This window comes from Panthera uncia, chromosome E1, assembly GCF_023721935.1.
Source record: "Panthera uncia isolate 11264 chromosome E1, Puncia_PCG_1.0, whole genome shotgun sequence".
In the NCBI taxonomy this organism is placed as follows: Eukaryota; Metazoa; Chordata; class Mammalia; order Carnivora; family Felidae; genus Panthera; species Panthera uncia.
In genome coordinates, this window is record NC_064814.1 from 16,385,868 (window position 1) to 16,413,656 (window position 27,789).

General features: G+C 38.2%; 1 protein-coding gene across 6 annotated transcripts in view; it reads left to right on the forward strand.

The window, feature by feature from the left end:
* Positions 1-27,789, forward strand: part of TANC2 (tetratricopeptide repeat, ankyrin repeat and coiled-coil containing 2) — a 362,078-nt gene that overhangs the window by 244,376 nt on the left and 89,913 nt on the right. For all 6 annotated transcript variants that reach the window (XM_049636313.1, XM_049636314.1, XM_049636315.1 and 3 more), the window contains 2 exons: positions 17,298-17,579; positions 21,979-22,112. In XM_049636313.1, coding sequence (XP_049492270.1) covers positions 17,298-17,579; positions 21,979-22,112 — 416 coding nt within the window. The remainder of the gene's footprint in view (positions 1-17,297; positions 17,580-21,978; positions 22,113-27,789) is intronic.

Here is a 27,789-nt window from a genome sequence, read left to right on the forward strand (position 1 = left end):
GTGAGAGGGCATATGTGCAAATGATAATCTGACTCATTGGCAGAATTTCTGTGAAATTGACCCTGCCACAATTATCGTGGCTTAGTCAAAGCAAAGAATTGAATTTCCATCAAATAAAATCAGTGTTTCACACTATTTGTGAGGCCCTTACTTTTCCAAAACAATGAATCCTTTATGAAGATGACTAAGATGCATGTCATGAAGCTAATATTCTCGCATTAGCCTCCTGAGTCACACACCCCTGAGGTTGTGAGTCATCTTGATCATGACCTGGCTGGCTCTCACATCTACAAGAGAATACTTCCATCAGTCTCTTCTCTCTCACTGTTCATTGTTTTGTTTTTACAAGATTAAACTTATTTCTTTATATTTAAAATCCAAAGGTAAGGTTGCATGCACGTAACTGCCTACAGGTAAATATTAAATGCATAGATTGTCATATTCAGTTGTATGAAGTTGACCCTTGCACCCCCAGCCAGCTCTTTTGGAAAGTACTTAAAAACTGAGAACAAACTGAGGGTTGATGGGGGGTGGGAGGGAGGGATGGGTGGGTGAGGGATATTGAGGAGGACACCTGTTGGGATGAGCACTGGGTGTTGTATGGAAACCAATTTGACAATAAATTTCATATTAAAAAAAATTTGAAAATGTAGTATTCAACCTGGATATCTTTGAATGTCTGCTAGAAACTATGCTTTTTGGAGTAGTCTGGGTATGGTTTTTTAAAAGCAGATCACTACTTGTTAAAGTAGCTCTAGATAGGTGCACAGATCTTGTTTTTATGTAAGCCAGTCTTATTTGGTAAATTTCATCTTAAAGTGTGAGAATTCAAAAAGTAGCTAATATACAACAAAGTTCCCTCACAAGACCCACAAGGGAGAGATAACTTTAAGAGAAGAAAGAGACTGTAAAACACATAGTCTTATAATAGGCACAGATTGACTCCTCGTATTAAATAACACGCTATTTAGGGGCACCTGGGTGGCTCAGTCGGTAAGCGTCCAACCTCAGCTCAGGTCATGATCTCGCGGTTTGTGAGTTCGAGCCCCATGTCAGGCTCTGCTGACAGTTCAGAGCCTGGAGCCTGCTTCAGATTCTGTGCCCACCCCCCCTTCTCTCTCCACCCCACCCCTGCTCGTGCTCTGTCTCTCTCTCAAAAATAAATAAAACATTAAAAAAAATAATAACACACTACTTAGAGAAAAGAAAGCCTGTGGAGTAACATGAGAGAGATTCTAATCATGATAAGTCTGCAAGAATAAATCTGAAAATATTCTTTTTTTTTAATTTTTTTTAACATTTATTTATTTTTGAGACAGAGAGAGACAGAGCATGAGCAGGGGAGGGTCAGAGAGAGAGGGAGACACAGAATCCGAAACAGGCTACAGGCTCTGAGCTGTCAGCCCAGAGCCCGATGCGGGGCTCGAACTCAACGGACCACAAGATCATGACCTGAGCCGAAGTCGGACGCCCAACCGACTGAGCCACCCAGGTGCCCCTGAAAATATTCTTAAATACCTTAAGTGCAATAAAGAAAAATAAGTAACCATTATGACATTTTGATGTTTTGATCTAAATTAGATTTAAACAAATTTTTTAAGTTTATTTTGAAAGAGAAAGGGAGAGCACAAGCAGGAGAGGGACAGAAAGAGAGAATCCCAAACAACATGGACCCCAACTCAGGGCTCAAGCCCACAAAGCAAGAGACCACGACCTGAAACGAAATCAAGAGCTGGATGCTTAACCAATTGAGCCACCCAGGCACCCATGAGCTAAATTAGATTTAAAGAATCGCCTTCCCAGTTAATCTATCATTATTTTCTCCAAAAGTGAATAAATATTATTAAAGTAATCATATCACAAGTAAATTTACTTAGGTAACACTTTGCAAAAACATTTTTTGATTCTGTAAAATGATACAAGCTTTACAATCTTGTATCTAAAAGTTTTTTTATGGAATAACTTCCCAAGATAAAACAAAATATAGAACTGGAGAATTTCCTTTGTAGGACCATGGCTATTTCATCACTGAATGTTCACTTAAAAATGTTTAACCTTAAATTTCAAGTAATTAACCAGTTTTGATGCTCCAATAAAAATAAATCTCAGGTTTCACCTTCAAGGCCAACAATTTAATAGCACAAAACTATGTTGACATAGTTACATAATTATTTTATAAAATGTTTCACATTTTAAAAGCTTTACTGTTTTTATATTTTCTCTACATTTTGAGGTATTCAACATGAGGAAACCAATAAAAAGTGACATTTGAGAGAGTTAGGTTTTCCCGATTTCTTTTACTATTTTCCAGAGATCTTTCTTCCCTTCCCGAAAATTCCAGTCAGCAGTGACTCCAGATTTTTCTCAACAAATGTTTTCCTTTAAGACCTATGTCAGAGAGCTGAAATTTAATATGCAGTTATTCAGAGACTCAAAGTATTATTTACTAGAGTAAAATAAGCCTCTTCCCTTTTTTATCCCCGCATTAGTAGGATACAATGAACTTCTTGAAACGTTACGACAAATGTTGAGAATGGGACACTTTTAAACAGATATAAAAATGATAGCTTGCATTAACTGAAGTTCTTATTCTTTGTAGAGACAGTGCTAAGAGCTTTATACATGTTCTTACTTAATCCTCGCAACCCTTTGATCTAAGCAGTGAATAAGGAGACAGGATTTAGAGAGGTTAAATAACTTGCCTAAGGTTACATGTCTAGTCATGGGCAGTGCCAGGATTCATTTCATATCTGGCAGACTCCAGAGCCTGTGCTCTTAACCATGGTACTGTATAGTGTTATAGACAGTATAATATAAAAGGCAATAAGTCATGTAATAATGTAACAATACAATGGTTTTTTGTAGATACTCAGGACTCTAATGCATTAGGTATGGGGGAGAGAACTGCATATCAGCACTAACTGCCAATGACTGTGGCGGCTCTTATCAGACAAGGTACCAGTGTGACTCAGCCCAAACTAGCTTCTACTTCCCCATTTCTATTAATAGTGCCCCAATTTTCCTCTCACCTGGCTTTAACTCTTGAAGTCATCTTTGAATCACTGTCTTCATTATCTCCTACATCCAGTCACTTATGATGCCCTGAGGATTCTACTCTCCTAGTTTCTCACATTCTTCCCATGTTCTCCATTCTCAGTACAGCTAATTAGCTTGTCTCCCTCCTCTGGTCTTTTCCATGTTTGAATCAAGCTGATGCCTGGCTTGCCAGATTAATCCTTCTAAAAAGCAGCTCAGATAATGTCATTTCTCTGTCTTACAGTTATCATCGCTGTCATCCTTCTCTAATACAGAAACCATAAAAATAAGTAGTTTGGGAGAAGACAGATTATGGTTTGTTAGTACCTTAAAAATTCACTCTATTGATACTGTTCCTCAAAATGGACACTGCCAGATGGACCATGAAACAGAATAGGTGGTGGACAAGAACTAAAGGAGTAGATATATTAGATAACGTATGAGAAACTGCCTAGACAGCACTTAATGAATTTTATTAACTTATTCAAAAACAAGGACTAAAATCACTTCCATCCTAGTTGAGAATTAACACAATAATCTGTACAGTCAGACCCTTTTCCATATAGAGTCCCAGACAGCAACTCAGTATGTTTTTAGCTGAGTTAACTGAACCATAACAAGGACAGGTAGAGTAATTAACAAAGAAGAAATAGATAAATAAACATATTAAACTATGTTTAAGATAAGGAGGGGAAAGTTGAATTATAATATGAAACATATGGATATCTTTTTAGAGTACTTAAAAAGAGTAAAAAGGCAACTTGTGGAATGAGAGAAAATACTTGCAAACCATATAACTGATAAGGAGTAGATATCCAAAATATATAAGGAACTCCTGTAACTCAATAGCAAAAAAATTAATAACCCGATTTTTAAAATGGGCAAAGGACTTGGATAGACATTTCTCCAAGGAAAACCTACAGGTGGCCAACAGGTATTTGAAAAGATGTTCAACATCACTACTTGTGAAGGAAATGAAAATGAAAATCACAATGATAGATCACCTCACACCTGTTAGAATGGCTGTTGGAAAACACATATACAAAGAAAAGAACAAGACAAGGAGATAGAGAAATTGGAACCCTTGGTAACTGTTGTTAGGAAGGCAAAATGGTGCAGCCACTATGGAAAGCAGCACAATGGTTCCTCAAAAAATTAAAGATAAAACTACCATATGATCCAGCAATCACACGCCTGGGTATATATCAAAAAAAACCTGAAATCAGAATCCCAAAGAGATATGTGCACTCCCATGTTCATTCCAGCATTATTCACAATCGTTAAGAGGTGGAAAGAACCTAAATATCCATTGATGGATAAATGTGTAAAGAAAATGTGCCATATACATACGGTAGAATGTTATTCAGCCATTAAAAAAGAAGGAAATACTGTCACATGCTAAAACATGGATGAACTTTGAGGACATTATGCTAAGTTAAACCAACCACAGGAGAACAAATACCACATGATTTCATTCATATAAGGTATCTAAAGTAGTCACACTCCTCGAAGCACAAAATAGAATGGCAGATGCTAGGGCCTGCAGGGAGGGGAAAATGAGTTGCTATTCAATGGGTGTAAAGTTTTAGTCATGCCAGGTGAGAAAGTTCTAGAGATCTGTATGACATTGTACTTGTATTGATGATCTTGTGTGCTTTTTTGCCACCAGATGAGTATCTTCTTTGGTGAAGAAGCATCTGTTCAAATATTTTGTCCGCTTTTTATTGGGTTTCTTTTCTTGTTATTGAGTTTTGAGAGTTTATTATATAGTTTGGATATAAGTCCTTTATCAGATATAGGCTTTGCAAATATTTTTTCTCATAGTATGGCTTGTCTTTTCATTCTCTTTAGCAGTGTCTTTTGAAGGACTGAAGCTTTTAGAAATCCAATGTATGAATTTTTGTCATGATGGCTGTGTTGTGTCTAAGATTTATTTGACTAACCAAAGGTCACAAATATTTTCTCCTATATTTTCTTCCAGAAATTTTACAATTTTAGGTTTTACATTGAGGTCTATGATTAATTTTAATTTTTATATATGGTGCATGACATGTGAAAGTGGTTTTTTGAGGTTTTGTTGTTGGGTTTTGTTTTTGTTTTAGGGTTTTTTGTTTTGTTGTTGTTGTTTGCATGTAGGTATCCAATTGTTCAAACACCATTTGTTGTAAAGACCACAAAGAATTTTTTTTAAGATTTGTAATTCTCATTTCTGGTGTTCTTCATTTCTTTGTGTTAATCCATATTTCTACCCAGTGACATTTTTCTTCTGCCTGGAGGACTTTTAACATTTCTTGTATTGTGGATCTGCAGCTGATGAATCTTTTCAGCTTTTATATTTCTGAAAAAGTCTTTATTTCACCATTACTTTTGAAAGATAAATTTAAATTTTCACTGGGTATGTGATACTCCATTGTGTGTGTGTGTGTGTGTGTGTGTGTGTGTGTGTGTGTGTGTATACAAACAACACATCTTCTTTATCCATTCATCCATCGATGGACATTTGGGCTCTTTCCATACTTTGGCTATTGTTGATAGTGCTGCTATAAACATGGGGGTGCATGTCTCCCTTCAAAACAGCACACCTGTATCCCGTGGTTAAATGCCTAGTAGTGTAATTGCTGGGTCGTAGGGTAGTTCTATTTTTAGTTTTTTGAGGAACCTCCATACTGTTCTCCAGAGTGGCTGCACCAGCTTGCATTGCCACCAACAATGCAAAAGAGATCCTCTTTCTCTGCATCCTCACCAACATCTGTTGTTGCCTGAGTTGTTAATGTTAGCCATTCTGACAGGTGCAAGGTGGTATCTCATTGTGGTTTTGATTTGTATTTCCCTGATGATGAGTGATGTTGAGCATTTTTTCATGTGTCGGTTGGCCATCTTGATGTCTTCCTTGGAGAAGTGTCTATTCATGTCTTTTGCCCATTTCTTCACTGGATTCTTTGTTTTTTGGGTATTGAGTTTGATAAGTTCTTTATACATTTTGGATACTAACCCTTCATCTGATATGTCGTTTGCAAATATCTTCTCCCATTCTGTGGGTTGCCTTTTAGTTTTGCTGATTGTTTCCTTCACTGTGCAGAAGCTTTTTATTTTGATGAGGTCCCAATAGTTCATTTTTGCTTTTGTTTCCCTTGCCTCTGGAGACATGTTGAGTAAGAAGTTGCTGCTGGCAAGATCAAAGCTATACTACAAAGCTGTAATCATCAAGACAGTATGGTACTGGCGCAAGAACAGACACTCAGATCAATGGAACAGAATAGAGAACCCAGAAATGGACCCACAAATGTATGGCCAACTAATCTTTGACAGAGCAGGAAAAGAATAACCAATGGCATAAGGACAGTCTCTTCAGCAAGTGGTGCTGGGAAAACTGGACAGCGACATGCAGAAAAATGAACCTGGACCACTTTCTTACACCATACACAAAAATAAACTCAAAATGGATGAAAGACCTCAATGTAAGACAGGAAGCCATCCAAATCCTCGAGGAGAAAGCAGGCAAAAATCTCTTTGATCTTGCCCGCAGCAACTTCTTCATCCACTGTCTTCTTATTTGCATTGTTTCTGACCAGAAATGTGCTGTCATCCTTATCTTTTGTTCCTCTGTACTTCATATGTCTTTTTATTCTGTGGCTGCTTTTAAGATTTTTCTTTTTATCTCTGGTTTTGAGTAATTTGATTATGTCGTGCCTTGTCATTTTCTTCATATATCTTGGACTTTGGGCTCATTGAACTTCTTGGATCTGTGAGTTCATAGCTTTCATCAGATTTAGAAATTTTATAGCTATTATTTCTTTAAATATATTTTCTGTCACCCACCTTACTAGTTATATTTGCCCACTTGGAGTTGTCTCACAGTTCACTGATGCTTTTTTTATTTTAGAGGATGTTTTTTCTCTGTATGTTTAATTTTGGATAGTTTATATTCCTATGTCTTTAAGGTCACTTACCCTTTCTTCTGTACTGTTAAATCAGTAATTTCATCTAGTATATTTTTCATTTCTGTTGTTGTAGGTTTTTTTTCCTGACAGTTCACTTCGGTCTTTTATATCTCCCATATCCCTACTTTTGAACACATAGAATATTGTTATAATTACTATTTTAATATCTTTCTCTGATAATTCTAACATCATTGTCAGTTCTGGATCAGTTTGACTTGATTGATTTTTCTTCTAATTGTGGTTCTTTTTTTCCTGCCTATCTGCATGCCTAACAATCTTTGTTTGGATGCCAGGCATAGTAGATTTTACCTTACTGAATGTTAGATATTTTTGTATTCTTTTTTTTTTTAATTTTTTTAATGTTTATTTTTGAGAGAGAGAGCCGAGTGGGGGAGGGGCAGAGAGCGAGGGAGACCTAGAATCCGAAGCAGGCTCCAGGCTCCCAACTGTCAGCACAGGGCCCGTAAGATCACAACCTGAGCCAAAGTCAGATGTCCGACCACCTGAGCCACTCAGGTGCCCCTGTATTCTTATAAATATGCTTCAGCTTTTTTCAGGAATGTTGAAGTTATTTGAAAACAATATGATTAATTTTGGGTCCTTAAGATTTGTTGAGTAGACCCAGAACAATATTTATTATAGGTCTTAAATTTCTATACTGCTGAGACAAGACCTTTCTGAATATCCTAGCCAGTGTCCTGTAAATTGTGAGGTTTTCCATTCTGGCTGCAAGTAACAGGCACTGTTTCTGGCCCTATGAAAGCACCAGGCTGTTTTCCCTCTAATCCTCTTGGATAGGTCATTTCCTGGCTTTGGGCAATTTTCTCACATATATGTGCTAATCAGTACTCTACTTTTCGCACATCTCCAGAATTATTACTGTTTTGCTCTCACCTTCTCAGAACTCTTTCCTTTGAACATTTGCTGCCTTGGTCTTACTGAATTCTCAGTTCCATATCCTCAACTCAGGGAGTCTGCCAGCATCAGACTGGGTTTTCCCTCCCTACATCATGGTCTGGAAATTCTTTTAAGGCAGTAAGTGAGCATAGGATTTGCCTATTTGTTTTCCCTCTCTCAGGAATCATTATTTTTCATTGACTATGTCTAGTGTCTTGAAAACCATTGTTTTATATACTTTGTTTAGAAGTCTGTTTGGGGATTGTTTTGGGTAGGAGGGTAAATATAGTCCTTTTCACTCCATCTTGGGCAGGAATAGAAATTCATGTCATAGTTTTAAAAAGAAAATTATAGGTGAAGTGGACCAGAGCATAAACTCATCTCTCATTAGAAAATGACTGGCTTGAGGGGAGGGGAGGTGATGGGCATTGAAGAGGGCATCTTTTGGGATGAGCACTGGGTGTTGTATGGAAACGTAATTTGACAATAAATTTCATATAATAAAAAAAAATGAAAATGACTAGCTTGAGGGGTACCTGGGTGGCTCAGTCAGTTAAGTGACTGACTTTGGCTCAGGTCATAATCTCACGGTTCGTGAGTTCGAGCCCCCCATCAGGCTCTTTGCAGACAGCTCAGAGCCTAGAGCCTGCTTCGTATTGTGTGTCTCCCTCGCTGTCTGCCCCTCCCCTGCGCGCTCTCTCTCTCTCTCTCTCAAAAATAAATAATTATTAAAAAATACATATATACTTTAAAAAGAAAATGACTAGCTTGGTAGTTAGAATTGAGTTCTCTGGGGGCGCCTGGGTGGCTCAGTCGGTTGAGCGCCGACTTCAGCTCAGGTCACGATCTCGCGGTCCGTGAGTTCGAGCCCCGCATCGGGCCCCTGTGCTGACAGCTCAGAGCCCGGAGCCTGTTTCAGATTCTGTGTCTCCCTCTCTCTGACCCTCCCCCATTCATGCTCTGTCTCTCTCTGTCTCAAAAATAAACATTAAAAAAAAAAATTTTTTTTAAAAAAAAAAGAATTGAGTTCTCTGAACTAAACTATGTATTGTACATGTAGTGATGCAGAATTAAATATGGTCATTTCTAGCACAAGAGTAAATCTCACATGTAGCGTTAGCAAGACTTCAGTTACTAAACTGATTTGTGTGGCTCCAGCTTTCTCAGTAACTTTTCTAAAAGAAAACAAGAATAGTCTTTAGAAATATCTATCCATAGGGCGCCTGGGTGGCTCAGTCGGTTAAGCGTCTGACTTCGGCTCAGGTTGTGATCTTACAGTTGTGAGTTTGAGCCCCACGTCGGGCTCTGTGCTGACAGCTCAGAGCCTGAAGCCTGCGTGGAATTCTGTGTCTCCCTCTCTCTCTGCCCCTCCTCCACTCATGCTTGGTCTCTCTCTCTCTCTCAAAAATATATAAATGTTAAAAAAAATTTTTTTTTAAAAGAAATAGCTATCCTGTCCTCTCTGAAATAGCTAGCTATCCTGTCCTCTCTGGGCATTAGCTCTAAGACACTATTTCCTCCCTTCACCCAGCTTCCTGTAGGAATAGTATTCTTGATTGTGGTGTGCTTTGGTCAATATCCAGGCCTTGCCTGTGATATTCACAGAGCTTGGAAAATAACATTTTTTTCTTCTTTGTCCTGCTATTTAATGGTCCACTGGTTTATGATCGTTGCCTTTAAACAGAAATGTATCCCTGAAAGGTGCCAAACAAATGATCCATTTCTTTTTATTATTATAGTACAGAGCAGTGATTTTCAAAGACCTCTATTTGCATCCTATAACTGCCTCCCTCAAGCCCTCCTGTTCTACCAAAGCAAAGTGTATACATATTTCCCTGTGGTTAAGGATGGAAAATCCATATTAACTATTTTCATTCATGAATTCATTTGTTAAATGTTATTGAATATACCTACCGAATGACAAGAACTGTACTAGTTAATAAGGACTTAATAGGTTCGGTGATTAACATAGGGTGAGATGACGACTTGTGGGTTAGAGTGTGGAGGTTGACATGATCATGTTAGAGAGAGATTTGGTAGCTCTATATACGGGAGGAATAAAAGCCTCTTTAAGGATATAGTAAAAGCAAGAGATGTTGAGAACCTAAACTATGTGACTGACATTCATTGAGGATTAAGATTCTAAGCTAAGAACTTAACATACATGTTCTCATTTAACCTAATGGGGTAGATATTCTTCTTATCCTCGTTTTACAGATGACAAAACTGAGACTTAGAGTGATCAGCACCTCCTCCAAGGGTACGCCACTCTAGTAGCAGTGGAATAGGAAAGAAAAAAAGGAATTATATCTGAGAAATAGTCCTCAAGAACTATTGAGAGGACTTGTGACAAATTAGATGTAAAGGTTAAGGAAGAAGAAATCCTGATGAGTGCCATGTTTCTATCTGGGAAGACCAGGCAAATGGGTGATACTTCATTAACTGAGTTATTAATAAATGGAATAGAAAGATTAAGGTGAGTGAGACAATAACTTTGAAACATTTGAAGTTTGAGGTTTCTATCAGAAAGCCAAATAGGATAACTTTTGTAAATAGTTGGACATGCTGTGTAGGAGTGTGGGAATGAGGTCTGGAATAGAAATACAAACCATCACCACTTAGATAGTTGTGAAAGCTATTAGTCTATTCCTTTGAGACTATCCAGGGAGATCACGAAGAACAAAACAAAATATAGAGCCTAGGATTGGCATTATCTTAGGGATGGGCAGAAGAGGAGGAACTATTAAAGATACATAAGAAGGAGAGGACTAAAAGAGTAGAAGAGGGGTGCCTGGCTGGTTCAGTCAGAAGATTTCAAGGTCATGAGTTCGAGCCCAATGTTGGATGTAGAGATTACTTAAGTGAACAAATAAATACTTAAAAAAAAAAAAAAAAGAACTAGAAGAAAATGTTGTCATGTTAAGCCTAAGAGGGGAATGTATTTCAAAAAGTGGGGATTAGTTAAAAGTGTTAAAGACTGAGGAGTGGTTAGGAAGCATAAGGACTGGGAAAAGAAATCATCATACTTAACAATTATACTTCATACAATCATACTTCAGTGACTTTAACTAAAACAGTCTCAGCGGATATACTGCTGAATAATATGAGAGGAAGTCAGGCTAGAATGCACGATTGCTGCGCAAGTGAAGAGAGCAAACAGGGCTCTTTCACAATGTTGGGTAGTAAAAGGAAGAAGGGAAGAGGGTTTAAAGAGAGTCAGTATGTTCTCAGTATCCTTTTTGCTGAGTTTTGTTTTAAATGAGTGTGTCAGGGACAGGGGGGGTGGTTATGGTTACTCTGGATGTCTTTCTGTCTTGATGGTGTCGATGGTGGTAGCAGCTAACGCAGTTAACCACCAGATACTTTCCTAGGCATGTCACATATATTAACTCATTTAATCCCCACAGTATCATTGTTATCCCTACTTTTAAAATGAGGAAAACTGAGATCTCAGGAGCACAAGTAATTGTCCTAAGGTCACACAGCCAGTAAGTAACAGAGACAGGATACACACCGAGGGATCCTAGCTCTGAGTCTAGTTTTACCTACTCTGCTGTGTTTCCTTGTTGACCTGAAAAGTGATTCTGCTTTATTTAACCTTTTCTTTTTTTTTTTTTTTTTCTCTCTCAAACAGCAGTTATCTGTAGTGAACGTTTCTCAGACTGTTATCTTTAGATTGTCTTTTAGGACCTTCTTCAAAATTGCTTTACATTCTTTAGAAACTCATTTCCTGGTGTAGGAATAGCTGCCTACTGGAATCCTATCCAGAGCAGCCGGAATAAACAACAGACCCTAAAGAGATTCGACTCCTGTAAATGGTAGAGTGAACTTTCTCAAAATTCAGTAGACAAATCAACTCCTGCCCTACTTTAAGCATTTCTGAAGAAAAAAATAAGCATGTTTTTTGACTTATGTTTGAGACTGAGGTGATATCAGGTTTTGTCTGAAGCACATGTGTTTCTCTGCTTTGTGTCAAGAAGGGCACACATGTCCTGAATCCTAAGGATGAGGCTGAAACTATCCTTTGTTAGAGGAACAGAGGTACTTCCAGGCTAGACTTTACAGTCATTGTGGGAGAATGCTAGGAAAGACAACCCTGCTCCTGTTTGCACCAGGCCTTGGCTGTATCACACACACCCTTTCTTCTGCCAGGCCTGGGACTGACTTCTTTTAGGATGATTCATGATTGTTTTCCATGAGTAAATATGCTTTAGTCTAAGTCCAGTTAGAGCTCGTTTGCCTCCACTTCCCCTTCTCCTTTTCCACTTACTGCAGCTGTTTGTACTTGCATTTGGGCAGAGCTGATCTGTTAGCCTCAGTGCACTTTGTGTTATTGTTTTTTTAATGTTTACACTTTGCTTCGCTGAAAGAAAGGTCCATTTTCTCTATAAGCCTAGATGTGTAGTTATACTTATTGATGGTCTCACAGAGACCGTTTCCTAGAGAGAACTCATTCGTCTGCCTCAAGCCTGATTTGCATTGAAGAGATGCACACACTGAAGAGGTGCCCACACCCATCTGAGTCTGGAGTTGTTATTAAACCCTTTTAAAAACTACTTTCCAAAGCTTGTCTTATTTGTGTGCCGTATTGAAATGTGATTCCTTTCCATGTTTTTTCCTTCAACATTTTATTAGGAAAATTTTCAGATACACCAAAAAAGAAAGAACCTAACAATCAGCACTCATATACGCACCACCTTGATTGTATCATTAACATTTTGCTGTCTTATCATCTGTCTATCCAACTGCCCATCTCTTTACCCATGCATCTTTTTTTATGAATTTTGAAGTGAATTACGGATATTGCTATACTTTAGTAGAATGCTTTGAGAGGGACGGGATGGTCTTGCTGCCCGAGGACTGCCAACTCTTGGGTGCCAGGGGTAAGAAAGCCACACACATTACTAAGTGGTATGGATTAGCTCATTTTTTTCCCCTTAGCTCAGCTGTAGTTGCAGTGGTAATTTCTCATAGATTATTTCAGTGTTTGTGCCTTAGAAAATCTCTTGGAAGCCAGCTGGTACTCCAAACAAACATTTATTAAGGAATATGAACTCCACAGAGAACATCCATTACCTCCATGTCCCACAGTGCAGGCCACAGTGCTTTCTTGTTCGTATGCCCTAAATTTATTGTTGAACATAGGAAGTAGGGCTCTCTTTTATCATATAGAGCTGACAAAAGCCTTAGGTTCTGAGGTACAGAAATTGTTTCTAGGCTGTTCTTGGCATCTACAGTTGTTTTACCATATGGTACTGGGCTAATTTTATCTGTTCTTCCCTTGAGGCTTTTGTGAATTGATTACATTTTTAGAAAATTTTTTAAATAACTTTTTAAAATGTCAGAGCTTTCTCAGTAGAATAAAATATGATGAGAGATTACGTCAACAGGAGAACAAGTTATCTTAAGAGAATTTTTCTCAAAAACTTAAGCATTTCAATTGCATCTGTACTTACTCCATATTATAAATTAGCATTGGTCATGTTCACGAAAGCCCCTTTTGACACAAAATATAAAGTCATCTTGGACCTGAAGAGATAAGTCTGTTAGTTCAGAAATCAAATGAAAGTTTCTACAGCTCTTCTCTCTCTGGAAAGGTCATTTCCGGCTAAACATGTACTTCCTAAAGGGAAGCACAGGAGAGGTGAAAGAGAAAGAAGACAGCTTAGCCCATCAGCTAAGCCTAATCAGTCCTGGTCATCCATGGGATCATTCATGTCACTTTCAGATTTAAAGTGACATCCTATAAAGCAGCTACAACATAATAGACAAAACCTGGATTTTTGAGCCAGAATTAGGTTTTATTTCTAGTTCTGAAACCAGCTGTGTGACTTTAGGTCTCGCTAGGCCTAGTTAGACTCACCTCAAGCCAACTGACCTATTTTCATTCCTCCCGGGGAATCCTATCACTGCTCACCCCGAGCTCAGAGTAACTCTCTGGGTGCCCACTGAGCACACTCAGGTGCCCTGGAAGCTCCAAGTGGGTAGCAGTCACCTACTATCAAGTGACATGGAAAGCGGTGGAGTAAGGAGCTCCAGGAATCAGTCCCACCACGGAAGCAACCACTAAGCTGGCACGTCTGACAGAATCAACTTTTTCAGAACTTTGGAATTGCTAAGTGAAAAAAAGATTATGAAACAGGATCTATAGTATGATCTCATTTGAGGTTTTTAAAACAAGTATTTGTGGTACAGAGAAAAACTCAGAATATATGTGAATAATGTTTCTCTCTGGCTACTGGGAGTACAATTATTATCTTGTTTATCTGCTATTCCTAAAATTTTCTATAGTGAATATATATTACTTCTGTAAAAAATAGCAAAAGCAAAATAGAACAGTTTGGCAGTTTCTCAAAAAGTTAAACATAGAGTTTCCAAGTGACTCAGCAGTACCACTCGTAGATACACACCCAAGAGAACTGAAAACATATGTACACAAAAACTTGTACGTGAATGTTTATACCGGCATAATTCGTAATAGCCAAAAAGTGGAAACAAATCAGATTACTTGTCAGATAAGTTGATAAACAAAAGGTGATGTAGCCACATAATGGAATATTACTCAACAATAACAAGAATAAAGTCCTGATACATGCTTCAACATGAATAAACCTCAAAAACATTATTCTAAGTGAGCTAGACACAAACGGCCACATATTACGTAATGTTTATTGTGTATGTCCAGAATAGGCAAATCTGTAAAGACAGGAGGTCTCTGGTTGCCAGGGGCTGGAAGGAAGGGGGACTATGGAGTCACAGCTAATGAGTATAGAGTTTTCTTTGGGGGATGATAGAAATGTTTAGGGATTCAATAGTGATGGTTGCACAATTTTGTGAATGTATAGTTTGACCCTTGAGCAACACAGATTTGAACTGTGCTGGTTCACTTTTGTAGACAGTACTGTACATGTATTTTCTCCTCTTTATGATTTTCTTACTAACATTTTCTTTTCTCTAGCTAACTTTATTGTAAGAATATAGCGTATAGTATGTATAACATACAAAATATAGGTTAATTGACTGTTTATGTTACCAGAAATATATAGTAAAGTTTTAGGGGGCATCAAAAGTTAACCTGTGGATTTTCGACTCCAAGAGGCATCAGTTCCCCTAACCCGCATGTTGTTCAAGGGTCAGCTGTACTGAAAACCACTGAATTGTATACTTTAAAAGGGTGAATTTTATGATCTATGAAGTATAGCTCAATAAAGTAATGTTTAAGAAAGGTGAAATAGACTATAAACTACAAGAATTAGAATTAAAAGAATATATTTAGCAAGTTAAAGTCAAATTTTTCACTGAATTCTGTAATTATAGTTATGGATTTTTTTTTATCTTTAAGTCCAGTTAGTTAACATACAGCATTATATCAGCTTAGAGTTAGGAATTTTAAAAGTGTAAGTTTCGGTAAAGAGATGAGAATCAGGAAATTATAAGCGATTATGTAGCTGAAGCTCCACAGCTCCCCCTTTTTTTTAGTGAAAATTTGGGACATTTTAAAACTGATATGGGAAACTGTTTTCTTCTCTTTTTAAAGTTTGGCTTTATATTTTTAATTATTTGCACTATTTTTGGAATTGTTATCTTTTTTTAATGCAAAGTAGTCATTCTAATAGCTTTCAGAGAATTTTAAATGAGAGTGTAGTACATGTATACTTAACTTGTGAGCAGATTTTCTCAAGTAAGCCACCATCTCTAGATCCCATTTGACGATGTATAAGTGGTTTAAGTATGTTCTAGAATAATATAAGCAGTGTAAATAGATCTCATTTACCCCCTTATGATTTCCCTTTCTCCTGCCCTCATCCCCTTCCCCTGGCCTTTTATTCTCCAAAATGTAAAATGGGATTAGAGTACAATACCTTATTTTTAATTAATTCTTTCAGTAAGCATATATTGAGTGCGTACTATGTGTCAAAACACTGTGCTTAAAGTTAAAGATACAAAAATAAAATATGTGACCCTGGGGCACTGGCTGGCTCAATCAGAAAAACATGTGACTTGATCTCAGGGTGTGAGTTGAAGCCCCACACTGGGACAGGGCATTGAGCTTACTTAAAAAAATAAACTAAAATAAAAATAAATAAAAAAACACCTGGTTCTTGGGGCGCCTGGGTGGCTCAGTCGGTTAAGCGGCCGACTTCGGCTCAGGACATGATCTCACGGTCCGTGAGTTCGAGCCCCGCGTCGGGCTCTGTACTGACCACTCAGAGCCTGGAGCCTGTTTTGGATTCTGTGTCTCCCTCTCTCTGACCCTCCCCCGTTCATGCTTTGTCTCTCTCTGTCTCAAAAATAAAAACGTTAAAAAAAAAATTAAAAAAAAAAAACACACCTGGTTCTAGACAGATAAAATGATACATCTTAGAGCTACTCTCTGAACAGTTAGGAGGGCACTTAACCCAGATAAGGAAGGTCAGTCAGGACTTCTTTTTACCGTCAATATAATTAGAAGGTTGATCTTTGAAAGCAAGTTATACCTATTATGCATTTTTAGAAAACTATTAAAAGTAGAGCTCATGCTTGGCTGTTAGCACATCCTACAACTACATACGCACAGAAAAACATCTTGAGAAAAGTGGTAGGATCTGTTGTCTCCAAGATGTGTGTATAGGCCAAAACTTTTTTTTTTTTTTTTTAATTGGCATGAATTCAGGCAGTAGAGGAGCAAAGACCTGAGGTCAGAGTTTGGTTTCTGCTTCCTTGACTGCCAAACATGTTGAAGACTTTTTAAACTATCAGAGCTTTTATGGGCTCTGCTTATACTAATATATCTACTAAATTAAAAAGAAAACTATCATCGTGAACTTAAAGGAATTGCTATTTTTCACTGGTATCTTTTTAAAAAACAGACACATGGTCTTTGCATTGCTTTCTGCAGGACTGATATGTACTGATATGGTCCTATTAGTTGTTAAATATTGAAATACATCCTTACTGGTTGGTAAAAAGCTGATGCTTTAAGCCACCTGGATGCTCCACCACAGTCTGTATCCCCCCCCCCCCCCCCCGACTCCAACCCTACATCTCTCCACAACCCAACAACTAAAAGGTTGTCTCCAGGCATAGCAAGAAGCCTTAAGGACTCTGTTTCTGTACTACTTTGGCATCCATTCTGACTGCTGGTGCTGGGCCATCCCCACTGTTTAATAATTTTGAATCTCACCCCGACTTTCTGACTGTTCCATAAACCATTGTCATTTTAACTGTGTTTGTTTTCTGCCAACTAGAGTATCCCATGGCCCTAGATCACCTGCTCTCGCTTATCTGTGTAGAACCAAAATTGAGTTGCATTATTTGCTGAGTAACCCAGAATAGCGTTGTACTAGAACTAATAGTCTCCTAAACCATGCTGCTTTTCTTCTGTATTTCTTTCAATGATGACAGTTTGGCCTAAGTTCTGTGTCCTCTTATTGTTCCTTCCAGTTCATTTTGCACCTTATAGGCCTCCAGATATCTCCCTGAAGCCTCTGCTCTTTGAAGTGCCCAGCATCACTACAGAGTCAGTGTTTGTTGGCCGGGATTGGGTTTTCCACGAAATAGATGCTCAACTTCAAAGTTCAAATGCCAGCGTGAACCAAGGAGTAGTGATTGTGGGAAACATTGGGTTCGGCAAAACTGCCATCATCTCCAGACTGGTGGCCCTCAGCTGCCACGGAACACGGATGAGACAGATCGCCTCAGACAGCCCACACGCCTCCCCCAAACGTACGTATTCCTTTTTAAATAACTCCCTGCTTCGTTGCTCTGAAAGTTTTTCTGATAGATTAAGTCTTACATCCTTTTATTTTCTGATCTGCAAAACCTAACTTGCATGTGAGGACCATTAATTCAGAGTTGAGAGAAAGAATGTAATACTCTGTTTACATTTAACCCACATATCTAGCGGTCAGCTAAGTGTGACTGAGAAAACCTTTCTGTGGGAATAAATTTATGAGTCTTCCCCTCTGGCAGTCTGGCTAGTCTGTCCTTTGGATAATGACTGTAGCAATTGCTTCTAAGAGGCATTTGCCTCCATCACTGTCAGCTTTTGCTCAGCCTGTGCCCATGTCTTCTTGTTACATGCCAGCACAGTCTGCTTTCAGCATTCAATTCCTTGCTCTTGATGTCAGTATTGCACTGCTTGGGCTTAAACTTCATTGTGTCCTTGAAGGGTTTCTCCTGCTTCCTTGTGAAAGGATGCTCAGATCACGTATGTATTCATGCTCCTTTCATCCCAGGCCAGGCACAGCTTAATGATCACCACCAGGATCTTGTTTGTTTATTTCTAAAATACTTAGGTGGTCCTTAGCACCAGGCACTGTCTAAGAGCTTAACAAATATTAATTCATCCAATCCTCTTATCAACTCAGAGAGGTAGTTCCTATTATCATCATGTCACAGATAAGTGATCTGAGGCTCAAAGAGGTTAAGTAGACCTCCCAGGTTTCATAGCCAGTAAATGGTGAAACAAGTATTTGAGCCTAAGCAGTCTGGTTTCAGAAGCCATTCCCTTATCCACTTTGCTGTCCTGCCTCTCCTTAATGGAGAAACTCACCTGAATAAAGGAGACAAGAGGAAAATGTTCTTCCTATACTCTATATGTATAGAACCAGTCTACTTGGTTTCTGTTAGTTATGAGAAAACAAAACCAGAAACTATTGCTCTGCTAGTCCAAATCATTAATCTAGCTCACCATAAGTTTTCAGACAGCCACCACTAGAAACTTGAGATTATAGTAGTTACAGTGTCTAACACATGCTAGAAACTCAATAAGAGCTCACTGAGCACCCTCCAGACATTCTGGCTTCCTAATGAAATTAATTGACAGTCTTGTGTCGTTAAGTGGGCACATTGTCTCTGGTTAACTAATAGAGATCTCACATGGAGAAGAAGGACTAGTGTGTACAGAGAAAACTGGTTGAATCAAGAGACCCTGTTTACCAGGGTCTGGTAAGAATTGGTATGGAAGAATTCCTTTTTCACAAGCAATGTCATGCTTAGTTTCTACGTGAAGCTTTTCTCAGGTAGATTGGCATTGTGTCATGAGAGTCAAGAGCTCAGATTTTGAGCCCCAGCACTCCATTGACTATATATACTCTGTAACCTTGAGAATTTTAATTGAAATTTTTAGATCTGTTTTCTCATCTGTAAAATGAAGAAGTGGGACTAAGTGATCTTTAAGATTTGTTCCTGTGTTAAAATTCTGTGATTCTAAAAACATATCTTCTTGAAATTGAAAAGTGGTTGAAATTAACTTTCCAACCTATTCCAGTGTTTTCCTTTGAGCACTTAAATATCACACCAGACTACATTTTATCTGAGTACTCCAAGACTCTTTAACTCTTTGAGTATGTCAGAAAGAAAACCAGATAGCTAATAATCTCTCTGACTCCTCTATATATCACTGTTGAGATAACGTAATGGTAGAATCCTGTAAATCCCAAGGGCAAGAAGAGCTGCTTTCTCGGAAAGCAAAGGTATCTGGGAGTCCCTCCCAACTAAGCCTGGGAAAGCAGGAGTTAATAGAAAACAGTTCATGTGCTCCCCAAAGCAGAGGTTCTATAAAGGTAGTTCATTAAGTTATTCTCTAACATCCATTGCCTCTTATCTCCAGAGACACTCTAAAAATACCAGGACACTCCAGTTCTTGAGATAAATGTCCATTTGTTGTGACTATAGATTTGGCCTGATAGTTAACTTTCCTTTTTTTTTTCTTCTTTTTTTTTTTCTTAATTTGAGAGAGACAGAGAAAGAGGACACACAAGTGGGGTAAAGGGGCAAAGGGGAAGAGAAAATCTTAAGCAGCCTCCACATTCAGTGTGGAGCCTGACGCAGAGCTCGATCCCACAACCCTGGGATCATGACCTGAGCCAAAATCAAGAATCAGATGGTCAACCAAGTGAGCCACCCAGACCCCCCTCTTTTTCCTTTTTGCCTGATAGTTAACTTTCAGAACTTGAAAACCGTGTCAAAGGAGAAAGAATATGTGGTTATATATTTATCAGAATTTCACAGAACTAGCAGTTGCCTTGTACATAATAATTTTTGTTGTAATCTGTCAGTGACCAAACTACATTCTACCTCTGCCATCTTAACAGAGCCACTAGCCCTTAAGAAGGGTCAAGAATAAGTGACTGATAAAGTGCAAGCTGTTTTTTGGCATTAATATGTTATTATGTAAGCCAGCACTGGGAATTTGACTGACAGTAGCAGAATTTCTTTCATTAATGACTAAGAATGATGTCTGTATAGAGAATTGGCTTAACTTTTCACAGTTTAATTTACATCAAGCTTAGATAGGTTTATTTGAATTTCCATTGGCTTTCCTAACCCTGTGTCGGTGATACCAATGATACAGTTGTAGAAATAATGAAAACAAGGTAGAAAATCTTTGGCGCTCCCATCTCTGCATCATCTGTCTTCTCTCTTCTACCCCTGTCTCCTCCACACTGAGCAGCACTGCTGTGGAAGACGTGAGCAGTGTAGCCTGCGGTACCACATTGCCTGGCTCCGTCCTTCCCCCACAGACACTCAGCCCCCAGCCCACCCCCTCCTTGTCATTTCCCTGGGAAGGTACAGAAAAGCTGTCAAGGCAGGCACTAGCCTGTCATCTGCTTTCCGCCTACACCCCTTCCCAAACCTGACTCCCCCGTCAGGCTCCACCACCATCGTCATCAGCCACCCCCTAGTACATACACACGAAGAACAAAAACATTTTGTAAAAATAGACCCGTTGTGTAATTTAGGCATTATTACGTTAACTACAAGTATACTCAGTACAGTAGTCAGGAAAGCTCTAATACAAGACTATCTTTCCCCATCACTAAGAGTCAGTATAGTTATTATTTGGATTTGACATTTGCCAACAGCTGCCAACCGCCCAAACAGCTGTTCAGTAAGTCACCCCACCCTCCCTGCTCTGCTCATGTCAGTGGTCTGTTTTGCTGCTGCCCATCGACTGCTGCCTACCTGTTAACTTATTTCTCCTGTTCCCCGAATACCAGAGAGTTAAGATACTCAGAAAAAAAGGAGGCCATCTCCAAAAGGCAGTAGCGAGAAGCCAGAGGGCATTTGGGCAATAATTGCCCCCAAAATCAAATATCAGATAAAGGGGAATGCAGTGGGGAGAAGGAGTGAGCCACAGAAATGATGCATCGACAGTCACTGCGCTTCACCTCCACTCACACATTTTCAGTCTTTTTCCACTGCTGCCACCCACTCGTACCCTCCTCCAGTTATTCTGAACTTGGCTCCAATGACCAGAGCATTTACTCTCCCAGCAGACAGAAGAAGTCTCCATTCAGTCCTCGGGTGAGGAGTTCAGTGAGGACTCCCTTCCCCTATTCCTCCTCCTTTCCAGTGGCTCTTGACCATCAACAATCCCCTTATTTTGGTGTACCCATTTGTACTGTGGTCTGTAGTCATGTATATAGTCTGTAATTCCTAGTGGAGATAAGACATTTCCTAAGTAACATGAACAAGTGGAATTTTTTAAAAACAGTTTTATTAAGCTGTAATTCACATACCACACAGTTCACCCATTTAAATTGTTCAACTCAGTGCTTTTTAGTATATTCACAGAGTTGTACAGCTGTCACCATAATCTAATGTTAGAACACTTTTGTCCTCCCTAAAAGAAATGCCCATTAGTGATCAATCTCTATTCTCCCCTTAACTGCCTGCCTCTACCCCTACATAACCACTGATTTGTTTTTTGTTCCTACGGATCTCCCTATTCTGGGAATTTCATATAAAGAGTCATACAATATATGGTCTTTTGTAACTGACTTCTTTGAGTATAATATTTTCAAGGGTTATCCATATTGTAGCATGTATTGGTATCTCGTTTCATTTTATCATCAAGTACTGTTCCATTGTATGGATATTCCATATTTTAACTGTTCATCGGTAGACATTTGGGTTGTTTTCACTTTTGCACTATTATGAATCTTGCTTCTTTGAACATCTGTGTACAAGTTTTGTGTGGATATAAGTTTTTATTTCTCTTGGGTCCATACCTAGGAGTAGAATTGCTGGATAATAGAACAAATGGAGTTTAACCAATCTTCCTTTAATTCAGGGTTTTATGATTATCTCATGCAAACATCTCATCTTTTTAATCCAGATGTGGACGCCAACAGAGAGCTGCCACTCACACAGCCACCCTCAGCCCACTCGTCCATCCCCAGTGGAAGCTGCCCAGGGACCCCAGAAATGCGCAGGCGGCAGGAGGAGGCCATGCGGAGACTAGCCTCACAGGTACAGTAGGGCTCCCAGGGTGCAGACATGCCAGCTCCATTGTAACCCCAAGGGGCAAAGGTAGGGGGACCCTTGGCAAAGTGGACAAAATGTATACAGCTATACCATGAGACCCTGGGGAAAATTTTCTCTTCCAGCTCCTAGAAAAATGCTTTGTTATTATGGAATCAGAGCCTTTTTGTTTGAAAGGCCCTCAGAAATAACCAGAGTCCCATAATGAATAGATAAGGAAGTCGAGACTCGAAGAAGTTATATGATTTTCCCAAGATCACAGTATTAGCACTCAGCAGTTTTTTATTTTCACTCCTATTCAAAACTCTTCCTGCCATACTATACTGTCCATAATATTTTTTAGGTGTTTGAGTTTTAAATTTCTATTTTAATCAAAGTAACATATGCATGATTTTTGAAAATTAAATAATACTCAAAGACTTATAATAAAACCCAGCAATTCTTTTCCCCTCCTCACCCCACCCTCTCCCCAAAGGCACCACTTTCAACTCATAGGGCTGTTCTTCTGATCTTTACCTCCACTGTTTCTAAATAATATTCATATACTGCTATAACTTTTTTCATCATTTTTATATGTTATCTGTTGCTGCTTGTTAAGGATGTTGAGACTTTTACATCTTTCATTTTCCTTCCTCCCTCCACCATTTCAGTATGGTTATATCATGATTTTTGTCAGAATCCACATTATAATATCTTCAGTATTAGTACTGTGCGCATATGGTTCACTGTGGAACCAAGGATAATATGTCCTTCCTGAGCAATTTTGTTTTTCCTGGGATTTGAAATGCCTCATTTTAAAATTTGCTTATTCTTGCTGTGGTGGGGGAGGCGCCTAGCTGGCTCAGTCAGAAGAGCATGTAACTCTTGCTTGGGGTCATGAATTCAAGCCCCACATTGTGTATGTAGCCTACTTACAAATTAAATTAAACTAAATTAAATTAAATTAAATTAAATTGGCTTATTCTTTTTTAAACCTATCGCTATAATCCATAATCCTTAATAACTTTGTAAAAAGCCTCTTGGTACAAGTTTACACATCAGTGTCATTTCCCCTGAGACGTCCATCTCAGCTCAGGCTGGACCTAGGATGTTCTCGAGGCTAGTTGTTATCCTGGAAATTCCCATTACTTCTCTTCTGTGTTTGCTCCCACATCATCATCTTTCTTGATTTTATTCCTCATTTTGGTGGAACACGTCCACCAGTGGCTTCCTAAGAAAGAATGCACAGGAGGTAAGTTTTTGAAACTTAATGTTTCTAAAAGTATCTTTATTCCATTCTCATACATTACTCTTTATTTGACACAACATAATTCTAGGTTAAAAATAATTTTCCCTCAGAATTGTGAAGGCATTGCTCCATTGTCTTGAGCTTCTAATAATTTTATTACTAAATAATTATTCTTATTCCTAGTTCTTTATACCTGTTTTTCTCTCCAGAAACTTTTAGGGACTTCTTTTTTATCAACTTTTTTCTTGGGTCTTTTTTCCATTTATTCTGTTAGCATCTAGTATAAACCTTGTATAAACTTCAAATAATTTCTGTATTTTCAGTTCCCTTCCTCACCCCCCTCTTGCACAGGACCTGGTGCTTCCAACCTCATGCTTTTCTGAGGTTTTACAGCTGCTTTGGTTTAGTCCTGTTGTTATTACTTCCAGCAGGCATTTGTTTCACCTAATTCTATTTGTTAAGTCATTTATGAAGCCTATATCCACTTTCCATCCTTATATGTTATAAGCTGAGGTCATAGATAGATATCCCTATAGGTGGAGTTCGCATTTCTCTTCCTTATTCTCCATATTTTTGAGGATTTTCAAGAGAAGAACAAGAGTTTAAAATGTCTGTCTCCAATATTTAAAGAAATTTCTTGGCATGGTTAATTACTAATGAGGAACAGAGAGTCATCTGCAATACCATAAAGTTCTAACTTCTTCATGGAAATCCAGTCCACCCAGAGCCCAAAACAGCACATTTCCCCCAACTGCATTTTTAAGTGTCTCCACTTATCAGTGGGCCTTCTGAAAACAGTCTGAGATTTCCCTCATATTCATTGCTAACTCAGTGCAACTTTAAAAAAAGATCGTTTTTTTTTTTCTAAATAGTTTGTATAAACTAGTTCCAGCCTCTTCTTTAAAAGAATCTAAATAAATGTCACCTTGGAAATACTGTACACTGAATGCTGAAGTCCTTCCATCATTAGTCACTCACATACTCACTTAGAATTGATGTGTGGAATGACTCTAATACAAGCCTGAAGTTAAGGTGGTGAACAGAACAGACAACAATCCCTGCTGTTACATGGCCCACGTTCTCGCGGTGGGAAAAGCCAGCAAACAAACATGTAATATGTCAGATCGTGACGAGTGCTGAAAAGAGCTCAGGGATTGTTGTCACTTCTTAGTCTCTCTCTCATCAAGAGAAAGAATCTCAAGACGTTTATGTTCAATATTCAGAAAATGTTACATATTGTTAGCAGGAAATTAGTGACTACACTTACTTAAGAGGTGATCTCATTTTAAATTCCATGCTTGTGTCTATCTTAAGCAAAATACTGTATAAATAAATCATTTTTGTGCCTATAGATGGGATATTTTTAAATTTATATTAAACATTGTATACGAAATGGCCCTTTAAATTAAAATTAATGTTTATGTTCAAGATTTGGAAAATGTTAAATATTGTAAATAGGAAATTAGTGATTGTTTACACTTACTCAAAGAACATAATTTAAATTTCATGATTATTTCTTCCTTAAGCAAAATATGAATGCACCTTTTTGCACCTAGAGATGGGATATTTTTAAGTTTATAGTAAATTTTGTACAAGAAATCGCACCTTAGATTAAAATTAAATATTATCCTGGTAATTGTGCCATGTGTTACATTTCAAGTATACAATTTGTTCTTAGTAGCCTAGAGCAGAAGCCAGCAGTCTTGCCTCTCGCTATAACAAGCCAGTAAGCAGAAACCTTTTCAATAAGATTTTGAAATCAATTAGTATTTTGATAAGGTAAGCTAATATATGTGAGTTAAAAGTGTTCTTGAAAAACCTCTTGATTTGACAAAGTTCTTAGTGCCAATTCTTGTGTATCAGTAATTACCATTGGTATTTTCAGGATGTACTGTTAGGTGGGGAGGAAAGTACAAAGGAGTGTTGATGGGATGCTAACTTTCATATAATAAAGAAGGGGATATAAAAAAATACATGTGTACCTGCTTATTTGTCCAAAAGAAATGTAGGAAGGATAAACCGGAAAGAAAAGATACTGGTTACCTAAAGCAGATGGGTAGGAAAGAAGGAGAGTAGAAAGAAATGGGTAATGAGAATGGGGTACAGGCATGAAGAGTAAGTGACACTTCTCTGAATATATCTTTTCGTATAGCTGTGACTCTTAGAAACATGGTAATGTTTCACTTACCCAAAAAATAATTAAAAATAACCAGTATGTGGGGGCTGGGGAGCCCAAAGTGTAATGCAAACACTCACAAATACACCCAACTGTATTTCACATAAATAACATGACCACACTGAAGAAGGCAGAGGAGAAAAGAACTTAAATAAGTTTGGAAGGTAACATCTTGACTGAATACCGTAAGGCTAAAGACAAAAAAGAACTGTGCATAAATGCTATATTCTAGTTAATAAATGTTTTCTCACAGGAGTATGGCTCACAGTTTTGAAAATCCTTCATGTATTTATTAGAAATGATTGAATAAATAAATGTATTGTAAATAGCAAGACCAGGTTTCTCATTGTTGGAGAAAGAAGTTAACAGATGAAGAAAAGGAAATCTAAAGAGAGCCAGGTGATACTGAATTGAAATCTGAGGTATTAGTATATACTCACAATTTTTAATATATATATCTATAGATATTTCTATAGATATATATAGAGAGAGATACAGCAATATAGATAAATCTTCATATGTGAGTTAATATATTACATGCATTTCCTAGCTCTCTCCACTGAGAGGGCCCCAAATCAGTCACTTCAGTAGCAATATGCACACCTAACTAATTCAGATCTTGTTTTCTAACATCATTCTCCAGTAAAAGAAACAGGGCTCTGAAGAGGTTAGATGATGCCAGGTCTGGGGCAGGGTAAATACAAGATGAGCCTGGAGCATCTTCTGACACCAGAAAGCAAGGAAGTGCTTTTAAAAAGATGGGGGGGGGGGTGCTTCTTGAAAGAGCCCAGACACCAACCCGAAGGAGATCCTAATGTCCAAAGCCAGACCAAAGTGAGCAACAAAATAAATACAGTATTGGGTATAACCAATGGAATAAAATAAGTCCATATATATTAAATCACTCAAGTAAATAGATGAGAGAGAAGGGACAGCTCTTTATTCCAGTAGAATTCCAATAATAAATGTAGAAGGAAAGAAGGAAATAGAAAATCACTGTTAGGCAAACACCACGTGATAATTGTTACAGACAAGATCCACTGATGGATACTAAAGTTAGTGGGCAAAAGTTTGAGGAGAAACAGGATTTGCATTGTTTCAAAGTGTCTCCCCCAAGATATTTATTAACTACGAAGGGAGAGAGAGTAACTTTATAGTACAGAAATCTGGCAGAAATCTTTACCTTAACCAAGGTGATGAAGGTCGGCATCACCAGTGACAAGACATGTTAACATCATGACCCCATGATATGATCCATGAGAAGGACACAACATTGTTTTTGTGGTATTCTTGCCCAAAAATCTCAGTTGGATTATGAGGAAGGCATCAGACAAACTCAGATTGACATTCACCAGAATAACTGGTCACTACTCTTCGAAAGTGTCAAGGTCATGAAGACAAATACCAAAGAGCTCTTACAGACTACAGGAGTCTGAGGAGAAATAGCAACAATAAATGCAGTACAGGGTCCTGGATAGAATCTTGTTGCAGAAAAAGGACATTAGTGGAAAACTAGTAAAATCTGAATAATGCCTTTACTTAACAATACTATGCCAGTGTTATTTCCTAGCTCTAATAATCATTCTTTGGTTATGTAAGATATTAATAAAAAGAGAAGCTGGGTGAGGGATATACGGAAATTCTGTGTACTACTTTTGCAACATTTCTGAAAGTCTAAAATTAGTTCAAAATAAAAAGTTAAAAAGTAAATAAAACTCTTACTGCCAAAAAAAAAAAAAAAAAAAAAAGAGCTCTGAGCTGGAAAATTACTGAGGCAGAACCCAAGTCTGGGAGCTATTCTTAGCTTCCAGCCTGAGTGAGGATTAGAGTTGGGGGACAGGGAAAGGGAAGAGAAGGTCATTATTCATACTGAACCTCCTGGTCCCTGGAAATCTTGGAAGCCACACTAACGTGTTGGAAGCGATGCGCTGAGCAAGAAATCAGGTGGGGATGAGGAGATTCAAAAAGTGATGAAAAGAAGACAGGGAGTAAGAGTATGAGAGCAGACCTGAGGGAGAGCACTTGCAGCATTAGAATTTAAATGATACAAATGCCAGTCATTATGCAAATCAGATGTTTATGTCCAAATGAATTCCACATAGAGCTGTCTTTTCTTTATATGAGATTATCTTAGTCCTGTCACAGATTATTCATTTCTTTAAAGTGGAAAATGGTCTTTGGAGAGTGAAGGCCTGGGACTTGTAACGCAAACCGGACAGATTTCCTGCCACTCAGTCATTTGATTAGGGCCTTTGATGAGG